The sequence below is a fragment of the Acipenser ruthenus genome, chromosome 37, assembly GCF_902713425.1.
Source record: "Acipenser ruthenus chromosome 37, fAciRut3.2 maternal haplotype, whole genome shotgun sequence".
Classification (NCBI taxonomy): domain Eukaryota; kingdom Metazoa; phylum Chordata; class Actinopteri; order Acipenseriformes; family Acipenseridae; genus Acipenser; species Acipenser ruthenus.
The window spans coordinates 1,506,972-1,524,554 of record NC_081225.1 but is presented as its reverse complement, the minus strand read 5'-3'; the positions used below and the strand labels follow the sequence as shown (position 1 = coordinate 1,524,554).

The window sequence follows — 17,583 nt, the reverse complement described above, 5'->3', positions numbered from 1 at the left end:
CAATCCTGTTGCTCAGCGATCTCATGTGTCGTGCGTGTAACACTTCTAGCCCTACAATAGACATTGTGTCATTGCAACGTCTAGTCTGAAGTTAGCGAAACTTAAATAAACTGTCAAGAAGATAAATAAACGCCCCGGGGTATCTGACGCAGCAGCACGGCGTTCACAATCCGAACAGCTGTCGCTAACTTTCTCAAGAACGCGGCACTCACAGAGACTGACAGACCGACACACACACACACACACACACGTCAGCTTTTTACCTTCTTGTGGTCTATTTAATTAATCTTAACAGTGGCGGAGCTTAATACCGCCGACGTTCAAATCAATAAAAAGAAAACTGGCTATAGGCGTGATTTCCCTGGTTCCCTAGTGGCGGTATTAAGACCCGGCGCTCATAAGATTAGTCAAACGCTCTTTAAATGTTCTACTCATACTGGACTGATAATGGAATATTGAATATGTAGCCTCTACATGTCTACAGTATAATGTTACTAATCCCGCATAGCCTTGAAGTGTCGTTTACATAACAATGTCCTAGCGCTTGATTTACATCAATCATACGCCAGCTGAGAGCGCAGAAAATGCCTGGCAGGGAGAGAGAGAGAGAGAGAGAGAGAGAGAGAGAGAGAGAGAGAGAGAGAGAGAGAGAGAGAGAGAGAGAGAGAGAGAGATTGATTGCCTCTGGTTGCTACTGGAGTCAGTTAAAGTTTATTTCAGCTTTTTCAAATTCTTACATTCGTATTGTTTATTTTTCGTTTAGTTAAATGCAGGGTTTAAATTCTCATGGAATATTTAAATTCTCATGGAATATTTAAATTCTCATGGAATATTTAAATTCTCATCGAATATTTAAATTCTCATGGAATATTTCCTGGAGCAAAAATCGTGTTGTGTAAATTCTATTGTCATTTGTGGTCAAGCGTGTACAGGACTTGTGGGGATGTTTTTTTAAAAAAAAAGTGAAGTTTACTGTTTAGAAGTATTTCAAGAAAAACTTGTTAGTGTTTTTTTATCTTTCAATTTTAGTGTTACTAACCTAGTTTGCTATTTACAATATTTATTTATTGTAGATATATATATGATATGCTTATGATTATCTGTACAATATTTTATTATTTTAAAATAAAATACAGACTGCAAATCTCATGGCAATGTGTTTATGTATGAATTCATTTATGTATTTGAACAAAGAAGACTACGCGGTGATCTGATTCAAGCATTCAAAATCCTAAAAAGGTTTAAACAATGTCGACCTGAAAAAAAAAACAAGGACCAGGGGTCACAAATGGAGATTAGATAAAGGGGCATTCAGAACAGAAAATAGGAGGCACTTTTTTACACAGAGAATTGTGAGCTTCTGGAACCAACTCCCCAGTAATGTTGTTGAAGCTGACACCCTGGGATCCTTCAAGAAGCTGCTTGATGAGATTCTGGGATCAATAAGCTACCAACAACCAAACGAGCAAGATGGGACGAATGGCCTCCTCTCGTTTGTAAACTTTCTTATGTTCTTATGTTCTTATTTAGTTGTTCTTCCCCATCGCCACTGTGTTTGCCAGTATCTACTCAATGACAGCCATAGCCCTGGACAGGTATTAATCAAAACACACCCATGAGCTAATGTTATTTTCAAAATGTTGTTTTTGTTTTGTGAACATTTAAAAAGAAAAAGCACTTGCGATATACAACACTCACACACACACCCTTACTGATTGATATGTTGTTACCGAGGATGGAAGGTGTCCACTTGAAGACCCCAGAGATGTACCCTACTTCGCTCAATCCAGACGGTTGTCATGCTGATGCGCTGGGGAGACCGCTCTGTGGTTGATCCCCGGAGCCAGCATCGCAGCCGTTGTGTGTGCTGATGCGCCGGGGAGGCAAAATAAGCTGATCCCTGGAGCCAGCATTACACTTCAGCCATCAACACCAGACAGAAGGATATCTACATCATCATATGGAAGGAAACGTAAATGGATGGAGACACATATGGATCACATTAGTTTACTGTAAAGCTACGTCTTAGTTGGTGCTTATCTTGACGAGAGCCGAGTTCAAATCAGCATGAAATTTTAACATCTACTCTCGTAATGGAAATCATGCAATTTACATTGTACCCTATATTAAATGTGGTATGTAATATATGTGTGTGTGTGTGTGTCTGTGCAAATGTATTATTTGTAAAATGTAAGATTTGTCATTTATATTATTATTATTATTATTATTTGTTTATTTAGCAGACGCCTTTATCCAAAGCGATTTACAGAGACTAGGGTGTGTGAACTATGCATCAGCTGCAGAGTCACTTACAATTACGTCTCACCCGAAAGACGGAGCACAAGGAGGTTAAGTGACTTGCTCAGGGTCACGCAATGAGTCAGTGGCTGAGGTGGGATTTGAACCTATCCTTAATATACCCACCTGCATAAAAAAAACGAACTGAGAATTTCAATTTCTGTTCAGTAATGCATTTAACTGTGTTCCATTTCTCTTACTATTTGAAATGAATTACTTGTGTGGCCTATTAAAGACATCAGTTGAATTATACAATCACTAATTTGCCCATTTTGATCATTTTCCCATGGTAAGCTATGGTAAATGCATAACATAGCCATGCATGGGAAAACTGCTAAATGACTGGAGATTTACCATGGTTTACCGTTCATCTTTTATGAAGGTTAAATTTAATTAATCGAAGTTCATGCAGAATCCTCCAAAAAGTCAGTGCAGTCTTAGTGTTTTTTACAGTTTCCCTGAGAAAGGCAACATCAGCATTTTAAAACAGCACGACAAGATTCCTGCTGTTTGGCTCAAGCAGCTAAAGCACAATATTTGCTGCATTATCCAAATGCGTTCTTGTTGAATTCCTGTAATCCATTTATTCTTGTTGTTTAGAAATAATGCCGGCTTTGCGGTTTATCACAGCAGTTTATCACAGCAGCTTTCCTCCCTTCTCCTAGGAAATAGCAAAAAGATCTGTTACCTAGTTTTATTTTACAGCAACCTGACTCAAAGTATTTGCGTGATATTTTAACTGCTTATTGATGAAATAACGACTGCACCAGTGCTGTTCCTTGAGTGGGGTTATGGGGGTACAGTACAACGCTGAACCCCACAGTACAAAAATAACTTGGGATTAGTGGATTTTTAGGTAGGGTATCTGTGCATGTTTGTGAGGGGCGGTTTTGTCTTTGCCAAGCCCCCTCTCTCTGTCTAAGGCTATCCGCACATGAACCCAAATGAAAAAAATACCTCAGCAAGCTCCAGAGGCTGACAGTGCCAGAACGCTGACCCCCAGGAGTTTTCTCCTGATTTTCTCCCTAATTTAGAATGGAGATTTTTTCCCCCTCACCGCAGCCGTTCCCAGCCCAGCTCAGTTGAAAAGGTTCAGCGGGCGTCCTCCGACCCCACGACCAAGCCAGCTTCCTCTTCTACCCCCAGGAACTCGAGAGCGGATGCCAGCGAGCTACCGCCCTCTGGAGGGACAAAGGCCAGCCCTGCAGGTGTCCGCTCTGAGCTTGCTGGACGCCTGGCCGGTCGGGTCCGCTGCAGCGCGATGAGGAGAACCAGTCCCTGCTGGTTTTGCCTCCCTAACCCTCCTGAATCCCCAGTGAAGACCAGCGACTCCACACAGCCAGGACCCAGAACCTGCGCTCCCTTACTGATTCACCCTGCACACCACGCGGCCGTGCCTTTACCAGAGGACACCCTCAGAGACCCTAGATTTTGCTTTCTGTTGCCAGTAAAATTGACATAACTTTGAATCTGTACTGTATAACATCATTTACATTATAAGGAATTGTGCCCCCTTCGTTGGAGAGTCTGCTAACAGTGAAGTGAGTCTTCATGGAAGCACAGCTTATCAGAAAGGGAGGCTCTTATACTCTCTGAACAGCCTCCCTCTGCTCTGCTGGTGGAGCAGAGAAAGAGAAAGAGATAGGAAGGCTGTTAAACTCTCTGAACAGCCTCCCTCTGCTCTGTGCTGGTGGAGCAGTGAAAGAGAAAGGGAGGCTCTTATACTCTCTGAACAGCCTCCCTCTGCTCTGCTGGTGGAGTAGAGAAAGAGAAAGAGAAAGGAAGGCTGTTATACTCTCTGAACAGCCTCCCTCTGCTGTTATACTCTCTGAACAGCCTCCCTCTGCTCTGTGCTGGTGGAGCAATACACTAATGTCACAACCTGTATCATGATATGCAGGTGCCCATACGATATGTACCCTGATAATCTGCCTGTACGACGCAGAATAAAACCGAATGATCATTTCATGATGGACATAAAATAAGATACAGGGAACATATTTATACCAACTATATAAAAACACACACACACACACGGTATTGTAGCACAGTGCAAAAGATACATACCTAAATGCATTTTAGAAACAGCGTTGAGCTGTCGTCGCTAGAGGGCGATAGAGTGAGCGAGAGAGAGAAGTGTGGGCGTTCGGTGTTTAATCTTTTTTAAGTGTTTTAAGTTCATTTTAGTTGGAGACACTCATGCACAAATACTCATGAAGGGTCAAAATAAATAGGTTTTCTGTCTCCCTCGTGTTTTTAAATAGCCTTGCACTTTCTTGCGCAGCAAGACCCGTGTGAGCCGCTGAAGCGCACCTAATTGTACTTGTAGGATACACGGGGGTCCCAGGAAGGGAACGCTGAGCAGTGAATAAAACATGACATCATTATTAAGCAGACTCCAAGGAGCGCGCAAGCACGCGAGGGGCCTTCCGTGAGGAGGCTGCTGGGGAGACTCGCTCTTAACAGCAAACTGAAGACTGCAGTTAAACCCGGGTTCAAATCCTGATTCTTCCAGTCATTTACTGATATTATTATTATTATTATTATTATTATTATTATTATTATTATTATTATTATTATTATTATTATTATACGCACGAACTCACACACACACACGCACACACTCACACACACACACACACACACACACACACACACACGCACGCACACACACCCGCACGAACTCACACACACACACTCACACGCACAGGCATTCACACACACACACACACACGCACGAACTCACACACACACGCACGCACGCACACACACAACCGCACGAACTCACACACACACACTCACACGCACACGCATTCACACTCACACACACACACTCTCACACTGACACACACACTCACACACACACACACACACTCACACACACACTCGCACACGCACACGCACACGCACACGCACACACACACGTCAGCTTTTTACCTTCTTATGGTCTATGGTTTCGTGGTAGCGGTATTAAGACCCCAAGCTCTTAAGACCCGCTTTGAATGTTCTACTACTCGACTGATAAATGAATATTGAATATGTAACCTCTACATGATATGATAGTTTCTACTGCTGCTGACTGACTATTTATTGACTAGTCTGACACTAATCCCGCAATAGCCTTGGGGTGTCGTTTACATAAGAATGTCCTCGCGCTTGATTTAGATCAATCAGACGCGGTTCTGACCATCAGAGGACGCAAAAAGAATGCCTTGCAGAGAGAGAGAGAGAGAGAGAGAGAGAGAGAGAGAGAGAGAGAGAGAGAGAGAGAGAGAGAGAGAGAGAGAGAGAGAGAGAGAGAGAGAGAGAGAGAGAGAGAGAGAGCGCCTTTAGATTCAGTAGACGTGTGCAGTGCAAGGCTAGTTCGGGAGGCACCGCAGTAGATGAATGCAATACCAGAACACAGGTTGAAATCGTGCGACAGATTGCTGCTGGAGTTTTATAAAATGATCTAAATTTGATGAAGGCACCGGAGTAATCTGTAGCTCGACGCGTCTGGCAGGACTTGCAAAGTTTATTTCGCCCCCTTATTCACATTCTTATTGTTTATTTTGCGTTTAGTTAAATGTGTCAGATAAGAGGATGAAGATTGGTTTTAGTGGTTAGCTTACTCATAATCTCATGTATCCTGTGGTCTATGCAGCCCGTAACTTCAATGCTTCACTGCTAAGAATGATCGGACGGCAAGCTTGCTGTGAGTCGGCTGTGCTTCAGGTGCAGTGCCTGTCCTAACTGAACAATACAAAGGGAGGGGATTTGAAGAAGCTGGCCGCAGACTGGCAAGACTTGGGAGGTGTATCCGAAAAAGACGACTCAGCCAAGAATTGAGTAGTTTATCTCAGTCTCATATACTGGCACAGTTTTAATTTTGTTCGTTAACTTTACATATCCAGCTGTAACTTCTGATTTTTTAAAGAACCGGATTGTATTATTATTGATTTGTGTATGTATTTATTTTAGTTGTAGCTCTGTAAAGCGACGCGATGGACGATCTTTATGCCGCAGAATATTACAACGGCACGGACTTTAACGTTTCCTCCAACGCAAACGGCACCGGCGATGACCACTCCAACCAGTTCGTCCAGCCGGTTTGGAGGATAGCGCTGTGGGCCGTCGCCTATGCGACCATCGTGATGATCTCGGTCGTGGGGAATGTAGTCGTGGTCTGGATCATTGTCGCCCACAAGAGAATGCGGACGGTCACCAATTACTTTTTGGTCAACCTAGCTTTTGCCGAAGCCTCGATGTCGGCGTTCAACACGGTGATAAACTTCACCTACGCCGTGCACAACGAGTGGTACTACGGCTTGGTCTACTGCCGGTTCCATAACTTCTTCCCCATCGCCGCTGTGTTTGCCAGTATCTACTCAATGACAGCCATAGCCCTGGACAGGTGAGACGTGCGCTTATTTATGTATCCTTTTAAAACACTTGCATGAGCAAATCTTACATACCTGCGATATACAGCACACACTTGTGTCTATAATCCTCCCCCCCACACACACACACAGGTAGTACGGTAGATTGTGAGAGGTGCATCTCCCAGTTACAAGACAGTTTCAGTTAAGACAGGCAAGACAGCTGATCTACGATTTATTTTTTCCGCAACGATGCTCGGTTGACAGGTGATTCCATATGCAAGGCTGCGTCATTATAGTCTGATTCAGACGCGATCAGAAAGGCAGGCAGCAGATCCGACAGCAGGCTCGTGGTTTGCAGGTGCATCATGGAATGATAAATGAATGGTCAGCTATCAATCCATAGAAACTGAAACAGTTAGAATTATAGGTAGCGCATTAGCCTGCTGTATTGTTTAGAAGCGTTATAAATGCCGTGCGTTCTGTCTGTCTGTCTGTCTGTCTGTCTCTCTGTCCGCGTATGACAACCAAACTGATTAGCCAAATATCAACGCATACTTTTTATTTGTTAACGTTACAAGTCATTAAAAAACTAAACTATTTCCATATCAAAAGAACGAACCTCTTAAAATTCATTGGAACATTTGCGAGCATTCTCGTTTAAACGCGTTTGGAAAGGAGAAGGCGGCGCACGGATTAATAATAATAATAATAATAATAATAATAATAATAATAATAATAATAATAATAATAATAATAATAATAATAATAATAATAGGGCTGTAGATTAATTGGTCGCAGCTGCGGCGCCAGCAGTTCTGCGGTGCTCGGTTGATAGCGATGTGATGGTTATAACTTTGCCTGAGTGAATACCTTGATTTTGTTGCCTGTTTGCCGGTAGCCAGGAGCGGTTTTTACGCTTCCAGATTGGACTGAAACGAACGGCTGTACGGATGGGGGCTGTATATATACACACACACACACACACACATATACATATATATATATATATATATATATATATATATATATATACACACATATACACACACACACACACACATATATATATATATATATATATATGGGTAGTTTGACTGTTTGTCTGTTCAGGGATGCTTAGGTTTTTACTGAGCACAGAGAGAGCAGGATGTGTATTTACAGTTGAATGTGTAAAAGTGTCTAAGGACTATATGGAATGCAGAAGTAATGCATTCAGACCTCAGCAGGTCTCTGTATTGTAGAATTCGTGCAGTTCATTGCTGTCATTATGGGTTTGTAGTTAAAGGTCTGAATGCTTGTCTCTAGCAGACAGACCCCACCGCACACACGCACACATGTCTGTTACAGTGTTTATGAGCACTGCATTGACTCCCGTACCCAGTACTACATTTCATATTGTAAACTCCACAAGGGCATGGATCAATTTAAAGGAAAAAATCAGCAGCATTGAATATGATTTAATTAATGTCCCATAGCATAAGCATAGCACAGTGTAATAAAACACAGCAAAAACATGGTAAAGCACAGAGAGGTCTGGTAAAGCATAGGGAAGCATTGTAAAGCACAGAGAGGTTTGGTAAAGCATAGGGAAGCATTGTAAAGCACAGAGAGGTCTGGTAAAGCATAGGGAAGCATTGTAAAGCAGAGAGGGGTATGGTAAAGCATAGGGAAGCATTGTTAAGCACAGAGAGGTCTGGTAAAGCATAGGGAAGCATTGTAAAGCACAGAGAGGTCTGGTAAAGCATAGGGAAGCATTGTAAAGCACAGAGAGGTCTGGTAAAGCATAGGGAAGCATTGTAAAGCACAGAGAGGTATGGTAAAGCATAGGGAAGCATTGTAAAGCACAGAGAGGTCTGGTAAAGCATAGGGAAGCATTGTAAAGCACAGAGAGGTATGGTAAAGCATAGGGAAGCATTGTAAAGCACAGTGAGGTCTGGTAAAGCATAGGGAAGCATTGTAAAGCACAGAGAGGTCTGGTAAAGCATAGGGAAACATTGTAAAGCACAGAGAGGGATGGTAAAACATAGGGAAGCATTGTAAAGCACAGAGAGGTCTGGTAAAGCATAGGGAAGCATTGTAAAGCACAGAGAGGTCTGGTAAAGCATAGGGAAACATTGTAAAGCACAGAGAGGGATGGTAAAACATAGGGAAGCATTGTAAAGCACAGAGAGGTCTGGTAAAGCATAGGGAAGCATTGTAAAGCACAGAGAGGTCTGGTAAAGCACAGGGAAGCATTGTAAAGCACAGAGAGGTCTGGTAAAGCACAGGGAAGCATTGTAAAGCACAGAGAGGTCTGGTAAAGCACAGGGAAGCATTGCAAAGCACAGAGAAGGAACATAAAGAATAAAAAAACAGCAAAGCAATGTAAACTACAGTAAATGCATAGCATAGCCATGCATGGGAAAACTGCTAATGAATCTACCGTGGTTTACCATTCATCTTTTATAAGGGTTATTTTCATTCATCAGCATTCATGCAGAATCCTCCAAAAATTCAGTGCAGTCTCCACTTTGTTTTTTACAGTTTATTCCGCACCATTTGTCAGACCCTGAGAAAGGCAACATCAATATTTAATCATTTTAAAACAGCACGACAAGATTGATGCTGTTTGTCTCAAGCAGCCAAAACCCAATATTTGCTGCATTATCCAACTGCGTTCTTGTTGAATTCCTGTAATCCGTTTATTCTTGTTGTTTAGAAATAATGTCAGGAATGCCGGCTTTGCGGTTTATCACAGCAGCTTTCCTCCCTGCTTCTATAATATCTTTAACAGGTTCTCAAGTAGGAAATAGCAAAAAGATCTGTTACCTAACTAGTTTTATTTTACAGCAACCTGACTCAGAAGTATTCGCGTTTTATTTTAACTGCTTATCGAAAAATAATGACTGCACCAGCGCTGTTCCTTGAGTGGGATAATGGGGGTACAGTACAACGCTGAACCCCGCAGTACAAAAATAACTTGTGGGATTAATGGATTTTTATGTAGAGTGTCTGCATGTTTGTGAGGGGCGGTTTTGTCTGTGCCAAGCCCCCTTTCTCTCTGTCTCTCCGCACACAGTCTCTGAACTCAAATGAAAAAATACCCTGGCAAGTTCCAGAGGCTGACAATGCCAGAACTCTGACCCCCAGGGGTCGATAATTTAGGAAATAGTTTTCCCCGTCGTTTCCAGTCACAGCGACAGGTGTCTGTGGTGTGGTGCATCGATCACTGTCTTTGTCATGTGCGTGTGTGTGTCTGCAGACCACGTTTAGAATTGTACAGCCCAGTTTATTCCTTTATCTAGAACTTTAAAACCGCTCAGTCCGAATTATTATTGTTATTTGTTTATTTAGCAGACGCCTTTATCCAAGGTGACTTACAGAGACTAGGGTGTGTGAACTATGCATCAGCTGCAGAGTCACTTACAACTACGTCTCACCCGAAAGACGGAGCACAAGGAGGTTAAGTGACTTGCTCAGGGTCACACAATGAGTCAGTGGCTGAAGTGGGATTTGAACCGGGGACCTCCTGGTTATAAGCCCTTTTCTTTAACCACTGGACCACACAGCCTCCTATAAGGTAAAACTATCTCAAGCAAACAGACGTTTCGGATTGTACCTTCTTCAGTGATGCAAGCGTAGGCTAGTCAGTATGCACCAAACTGATGTTGCGTTTACACGTTAGGTACTCCGGTCTAGTTAAACCGTCTTTGCTATCATTTACAGCAGGTTTTGCATCCCTAGAATTAACAAATTCTGCTTCAGTTGAATGAAACCTGCCGAATAATGCTACGTTAACATATTGAATTACATACAGCTTTGTAATTTTCTATATACCTGTGCTGAAAAAACTGGAAAAATGTGATCTTTCGAAATCCAACATGAAACACGATACTACTATTATGGCTTCCAGTAGATATCATTTTTTGAATACACAGTGCTAAATAAAAGATCTAAATTATGTTCATAAAGTTTTTAAAACATGAAATACGTGTCAGTCCTATAATTCCAGTTGATGCAAAACCTTTGGCCATAGCTGTGGTCTATAAGCTATTTAATTTTAGTAAACTTATTTTACAGTGTGTTTCAGTCTTTCCTGGGTTACATCAAACCCGGTTAAGAGTCAGACACACAGACAAAATTGTGTAAGAAAAACAGGCCAAAGTAGGGTCAGCATATGACTCCATGCACACTAGGACAGTTTGGGACAGTTCAGGCTTTTCAACTCAAATCGCAATGCATTCTGGTTACCTTTCACAGCACGACTACACTTACCAGAATGCACTGCGGTGTGCGTTGCGTGCATATGGTCACTCTAACCAAAAGGTAAAAAGGTCATTGAAACGGTCACTATAGCTAGGAAATATTTTAGCGTGGAACCTCTTTCACATTTTCTCTGGCTTGCACACTGCTTTTAGCTCTTAAAATAAACATCAGAAGACAGGAGTCTTTTTTTACTCATCTCCTCATTCATATGATAATTACAGCTCAATCCTGCTAATTAAAATCTCTAGGCTGTGTGAAAAGCGTTCTTTCTTCTCTCAGATATTACAGAATAGAGTCCCTGGGATTTGATATTGCAGAGCTGGATTATAAATCATACTGCACAGCACACATGGTTACTTTGTTATTTTCTAGAAGACCTTCTTCTGAAGGATGAATTAATGGCAAACCGTTTAAGGATCCACAACAAAAAAGTGCCGCCCGGAATAAAATTAATATATTATAGCGTTTTTTTTTAAATACCTTGCATTATATATAATGAGGCGGGGGGGGGGCGCGGCTTGAGAAGCGTCCAAAAAAAAAAAAAAGGAAAATGTTTTTTATTTTGATTTAAAATGTTTACGTGACATGACGTTCTGTAGATGGCGTGGGTTGATTCTATAAACCCCACCCCCAAAATGTGCAAAATGTCTAAGACTTTTGCACAGCAGTGTATATATTATTATTATTTATTTCTTAGCAGACGCCCTTATCCAGGGCAACTCACAATTGTTACTAGATATCACATTATGTTTACATACAATTGCCAATTTTATACAGTTGGGTTTTTACTGGAGCAATCTAGGTAAGGTACTTTGCTCAAGGGTACAGCAGCGTCTTCCACCTGGGATTGAACCCACGACCCTCCGGTCAAGAGTCCAGAGCCCTAACCACTACTCGATCTGATTCAAACATTCAAAATCCTAAAAGGTATAGACAATGTCGACCCAGGGGACTTCTTTGACCTGAAAAAAGAAACAAGGACCAGGAGCAAGATGGGATGAATGGCCTCCTCTCGTTTGTAAACTTTCTTATGTTCTTCTTATGTTCTTACTCCACACTGCTTCCTATATATATATATATATATCACGATGAAATTAGGAAACATGCCGGAGCAACGAGCAGACAGGCTGTGGAAGAATCTTGGGGAGGCCTTCATCCAGCAGTGGATAGAAAAAGGCTGATGATGGTATATATATATATATATTAAACAGTGAGATAATGCGATTCCCATGTTTTCCCATTGCTGATAAAAAAAAAAATTAAAAGCAAAACAAAGAATCTTGGTAAATTTGAGAGAGAAACTAGTACCTCATAAAAAAAGAGTCCCCATAATCCTGTACTAATCACACGGTACACAAAAGGTAACAAATACTTCTATAAAATCAAGAGTTTATCGGATTACAACCAAATGCAATCCGAAACGTCTACAGGAGGCTATGAGTGTGGGATCAAAGTTTGGTGGAGATCAGTGCAAAATCACGTTATCATGTTCCCCAGGTAGTGACAGACAGACAGACAGACAGACTCACACACACACACACAGCCGGGCCCCATGTGTTTAACTGAACCCCAAAAGTTTAAGGCAATAGCTATGCGAGAATAATAAAAGGACAAGGGAGTCATTTGATGCATGCCGTGCGCAAAACTTGCAAAATCCTTGCAAGTCCTTTCATTTCCAAATTCAGATCTTGCATATTCCTAATGTGCTCCATGCATCCCTTCCCTCATCCAATCAGAACCCTTCTTGCATTTTTTTGGAGCAAGACATGCATTGAATTCCTTCCTCATACCTTGTATCCTGCAAGCACAGTTCTTACCTTAAACTGATATTTAGTTCTTGCTTGGTCCTTGCCTGTTTTTTAATAGGATATGAACGTGAAATATTTTTTTTCTCCTGAATGAGAAAGCAGATTGGCAACAGCTACTGATGCAGAGCAGTGGGAGGATAAAGAAAAATATAGTCCAGAGGTTGATACTGCCTTGGGGCAGATGTCTCTCATTTCATAAGAGCCAGGTGTATCCACCTCCTGGTTCTGATTCCAACCCCAAGGCATTCTGGGGGATGTAGTCCTGTATCTACCCCCTGGACTACATTTCTCCTTATCCATCCCCCTACTCTGCCACACTGTGATAAGTGGTTTTCCAAGCAGCAGATATCCCCATTCATTTATCAGCACCAATTTATAAAGCTGCAGTAACAACAGTGGGAAAAAATTCCTTGCAGACATGTGTTGACACCAGGAAGATATTTTGCTCGAGGCATTTGATAGCTGACCTCGGCAGCAGTATTGTTTCTGGGTTTTTTTTTTAGAAGTCATGTGATCGTCATTAGCCAATCCGAGCTGCGTTCCGTACACGGTGGGCAAACATTTCTGGGAACAGCTGCAACACTAACAGCTCTTGCCATTGGCTTTGATTAATGTGAGAGCAGCGGTGCTAGGAATATGTCTCGATTGCATCAAAATAAATACAAAAAAACAAATCCCACTTGGTTCTACCCTGAAGTTAATCAATTTAATGATTTGAGAATATGCCCCTTTTAGGTTAAACTATAATGAATTAAGATTGAGCATTGAGGGTCATCTTGTTTGTTCTTCTGAGCTAACACGCATGTGTGTGGCACCTCTTATTGAGGAGAAGGAGAAAAAACATAAGAACATAAGTTTGTAAACCTTCTTATGAACTCTCATTATTATTATTTATTTCTCAGCCAACGCCCTCATGCAGGGCAACTTACAATTGTTACAAGATATCACATTATTTTTACATACAATTACCCATTTATACAGTTGGGTTTTTACTGGAGCAATCTAGGTAAAGTACCTTGCTCAAGGGCACAGCAGCAGTGTCCCCCACCTGGGATTGAACCCACGACCCTCCGGTCAAGAGTCCAGAGCCCTAACCACTACCACACTGCTGCCCTATACTCATGTATTTAATCCTGTACTTCAGAATACTGTACTTCAGAATACTGTAATCTGCCAAGTTTTTAACCTGTAGTACTTTGTATTTAATCACATCCTGATGTAACTATCACTATTTAATCATATCCTGATGTAACTATCACTATTACCTGCTGTATTATTGAATTGTGGTTTGTCAAACTTGTACTTTACTTGTTTTATTGTATTTCTTGCTCTTATTGTATTACTTGTATTGTAACGCTTGAAATGTTTTTGCTTACAATTGTAAGTCGCCCTGGATAAGGGCGTCTGCTAAGAAATAAATAATAATAATAATAATAATGTATAGTTTGGGTGACCGTGGATCGAAGCCGAGTGTTTCTGGATGCTCTAACTGAAAAACGATTGTTTTATTAAGAGAGATTCAAGATGATAACTTATCATAAACCGCAAAAATTAGTCCAAACTTATTTAGACTACCCAAGCAAACATTAGTCCAGTCCAAGGTTAGTGCTAATCAGGGTCTGTGAAACCCATTAAGTTTATTTTAGTATTTCTAAACCTACAGCCAAGCATTGCATCGCCCTGTAGAATGAACTCCTTTTCTTCATAAATTGAAGGAAACCTGCTGAATAATGTTACGCTAACATATTGAATTACACACCGCTTTGTACTTTTCCATACACTTAAAGGGTACATAAGGACCTTTTTATTGTATTGTGTTACATGTTCCCATGTGTTGCTATAACTATTTACGTAAGGTGTGTGTATTGTGTATATATATATATATATTGACCACTTTTTTAAACTTTTAAATTGCATTCCCTGCCTCAAATGGCTTCCCATGTACCCGCATGGACCTCTCAGAACTACATTTCCCATCATCCTCCTGCTCGCATATGTAACTGAGACGGATTTACCAGTGAGCAGGAGGTTGATGGGAAATGTAGTTCGGAGAGGTCCATGCGGGTACATGTGAAGACACCTTGAGGGCAGGGAATGCAATTTGAAAGTTTGAAAAAGTGGTCAAAATGTAAAAAAATAAATAAATAAATAAATAAAAGATCGATGTCCATATAGTTATTTTTAAATGTCTCAATCCTAAAATTCCAGGTGATGCAAAACTGTAGCCGTAGCTGTAGAACAGTGTGTACCAGTGATGACCTGCTGAGTGGGTACCAGTCAATAAAAGCTAGTCCTGACAGCCATGGGTTTGCTTTGTGACCGGTGCAGGTACGTGGCGATCATCCACCCCCTGAAGCAGAGACTGTCCTCCACAGAGACCAAGATCATCATCTCTGTGATCTGGATCCTAGCGCTCTGCCTGGCCTTCCCCCAGTACTACTACTCCGTCACTGCAGAGCTGCCCGGGAGAGTGGTCTGCTACATCGACTGGCCGGAGTACCAGCTCTGCGACTTCCGGAAGATGTGAGTGAGCCCGCAGACGCAGGAGAGATTCCAAAAGGGGTTTGGGTTAGGGGTTAGGGGTTAGGGGTTAGGGTTCAAAATTCCATTAGTTTGCCTGCCCTGTTTTTTGTAACAAACACACATTTTCATTTTAAAACATCTGGTTAGTTTAAAGAAGGGTTATTAAGATTTTCATGTCGTTATTATCATAATTTATTCATTTAGTGGACATCTTCATCCAAGGTGACTCACAGGTGTTCCAGGGCAGTACAGGGTTCCAATGCAAATATTTAAATACAGTGTAGTTTACAGTAAGTGTATCTAAAATGACAAAAGTACAATATGGAATAAGATGCAACAAGTTAGGATCACAGCAAGTTATATCTACAGTGACATGTTAGCAGTGCAATAGTGCAAGGATAGCGCATCAGCTGAGGATCCAGTAACGTGGTGCTGAGGTCAGGAGAGTCCAGTGCAGAGCAGGAGGGGCGGATCAAGAGATCTACAAGCGCAGAGTAAACAGGGGGGTCTCGGAGGAGGTGGCAGAAGGCAGGTAGAGTAAATGTCATTTACTTCATGCTAATATTGGACTTAGCTTTCACCAAGTTGAAAGGAGATAGCAGTGGTGGAGACCAATCAAGACGTAGCTTCACTCGAGTTGGGATTTATATATATATAGTTATAAAGACGCGAGTAGCTGGATCTGTCTGCTGTTTACATTACTACAATAGGCTCCCTGGCGTTATCCACAGTCTGACAGCCTGCAGAGGGAGGCATGTGCAGGATTAGACTGGGTGCTCACTGTGGTCTATTAATAGTGTGGCCCGGGACACGCGGGTGTGCATTCCTGGCATGCAGACCCCAGCAATGGAACATTTGTTTCCTCTTATGAGTGCAGCACACCAATCCCAGTCAGGCTATTATTATACGACATTAGAATAATGCTGATGTCAATGTCAATTTGTCAGCCCCCCCCCCCCCCAAGACTATAAACACGCCAGGGAGAGGGAGGGAGAGGGAGGGAGGGAGGGGAGGGAGGTGAGGGAGGGAGAGGGAGGGAGGGGAGGGAGGGAGATGGAGAGAGGGAGGGGAGGGAGAGAGAGAGAGGGAGGGAGATGGAGAGAGGGAGGGGAGGAAGACAGAGAGAGGGAGGGAGGGGAGGGGAGGGAGAGAGGGAGGGGATGGAGAGAGATGGAAGGAGGGAGAGGGAGGGAGGGGAGGGAGAGGGAGAGGGAGAGGGATGGAAGGAGGGAGGGAGGGAGATGGAAGGAGGGAGAGGGAGAGAGGGGAAGGAGAGAGAGAGGGAGGGAAGGGGGAGGGGAGGGAGAGAGAGAGGGAGGGAGGGGAGGGAGAGGGAGAGGGAGAGGGAGAGGGATGGAAGGAGGGAGAGGGAGGAGAGGAGGGAGGGAGGGGAGGGAGGGAGAGGGAGAGAGGGAGGGGAGGGAGAGAGAGAGGGAGGGGAGGGAGAGAGGGGAGAGGGAGGGAGGGGAGGGAGGGAGGGAGTGGAGGGAGGAAGGGAGGGAGAGGGAGAGAGGGAGGGGAGGGAGAGAGAGAGGGAGGGGAGGGAGGGAGGGGAGGGAGGGAGGGAGGGGAGGGGAGGGGAGGGGTTGGATTGCCTTTCCGCAGCTTGTTTTTTTCCAGATCTTTGTTTGTTTGTTTGTTTTTTATTTACCGGTTGATCGATTTTATTTTATTTATTTTTTAGCGAATGCTTTTGTCGCTTGTTAATTTGGGAGGTGACAGCACTGGGGCGGCTCATTAGGGGGGTCTGAACACCAGGACTGGGAGCAGCAGGGCTAGTGTGAGTTTCTAACCCTGCTCACACTCCTGGCTCCTGATCATTTAAATGTCATTTAAATTGAGGGGAGTTCTCCCTGCTGTTTTCTCTCCTACCTCGCAGTCAGCCCTCAATTTCTTTAATCAGTGGAGTCGTTAAATGAATTACACCGTTAGGGCTCCTCCGATAACCGGGCTGGATCCTGTAGTCTAATGAAGCTATTTGTTACTCTCATTTCTTCTCTTGTAAACATCTCCTCTCTCCCTGTCTACAGAGTAAGCAGTGTAACCTGCTGATGTACTAATACTAATAATAGCACAACTGCATCTACTACTGCACGACTGCTAATAGTAATTGCAATAAAACTGGAGTCGCTAAAAGACATTGGAAAAGATTTCAAGTCAAAACGTCTAACATGGAATTTACTACATCTAAGTATGCCTTATTATTAATAATAATAATAATAATAATAATAATAATAATAATAATAATAATAATAATAATAACAATAAAACTACTACTACTACTAATGATAATAATAACAATATTCATCATAATAATAACACAGCTACTGCTACGACTGCTGCTACTG

The 17,583-nt window shown here is 42.5% G+C and overlaps 1 protein-coding gene across 1 annotated transcript in view; it reads left to right on the top strand.

Moving 5' to 3' along the window:
• The first annotated feature begins 5,581 nt into the window (after positions 1–5,581).
• Positions 5,582–17,583, top strand: part of LOC117397872 (substance-P receptor) — a 15,463-nt gene continuing 3,461 nt past the window's right edge. The window contains exons 1-2 of the mRNA XM_033996804.3: positions 5,582–6,691; positions 15,041–15,235. Coding sequence (XP_033852695.3) covers positions 6,282–6,691; positions 15,041–15,235 — 605 coding nt within the window. The 5' untranslated portion in view covers positions 5,582–6,281. The remainder of the gene's footprint in view (positions 6,692–15,040; positions 15,236–17,583) is intronic.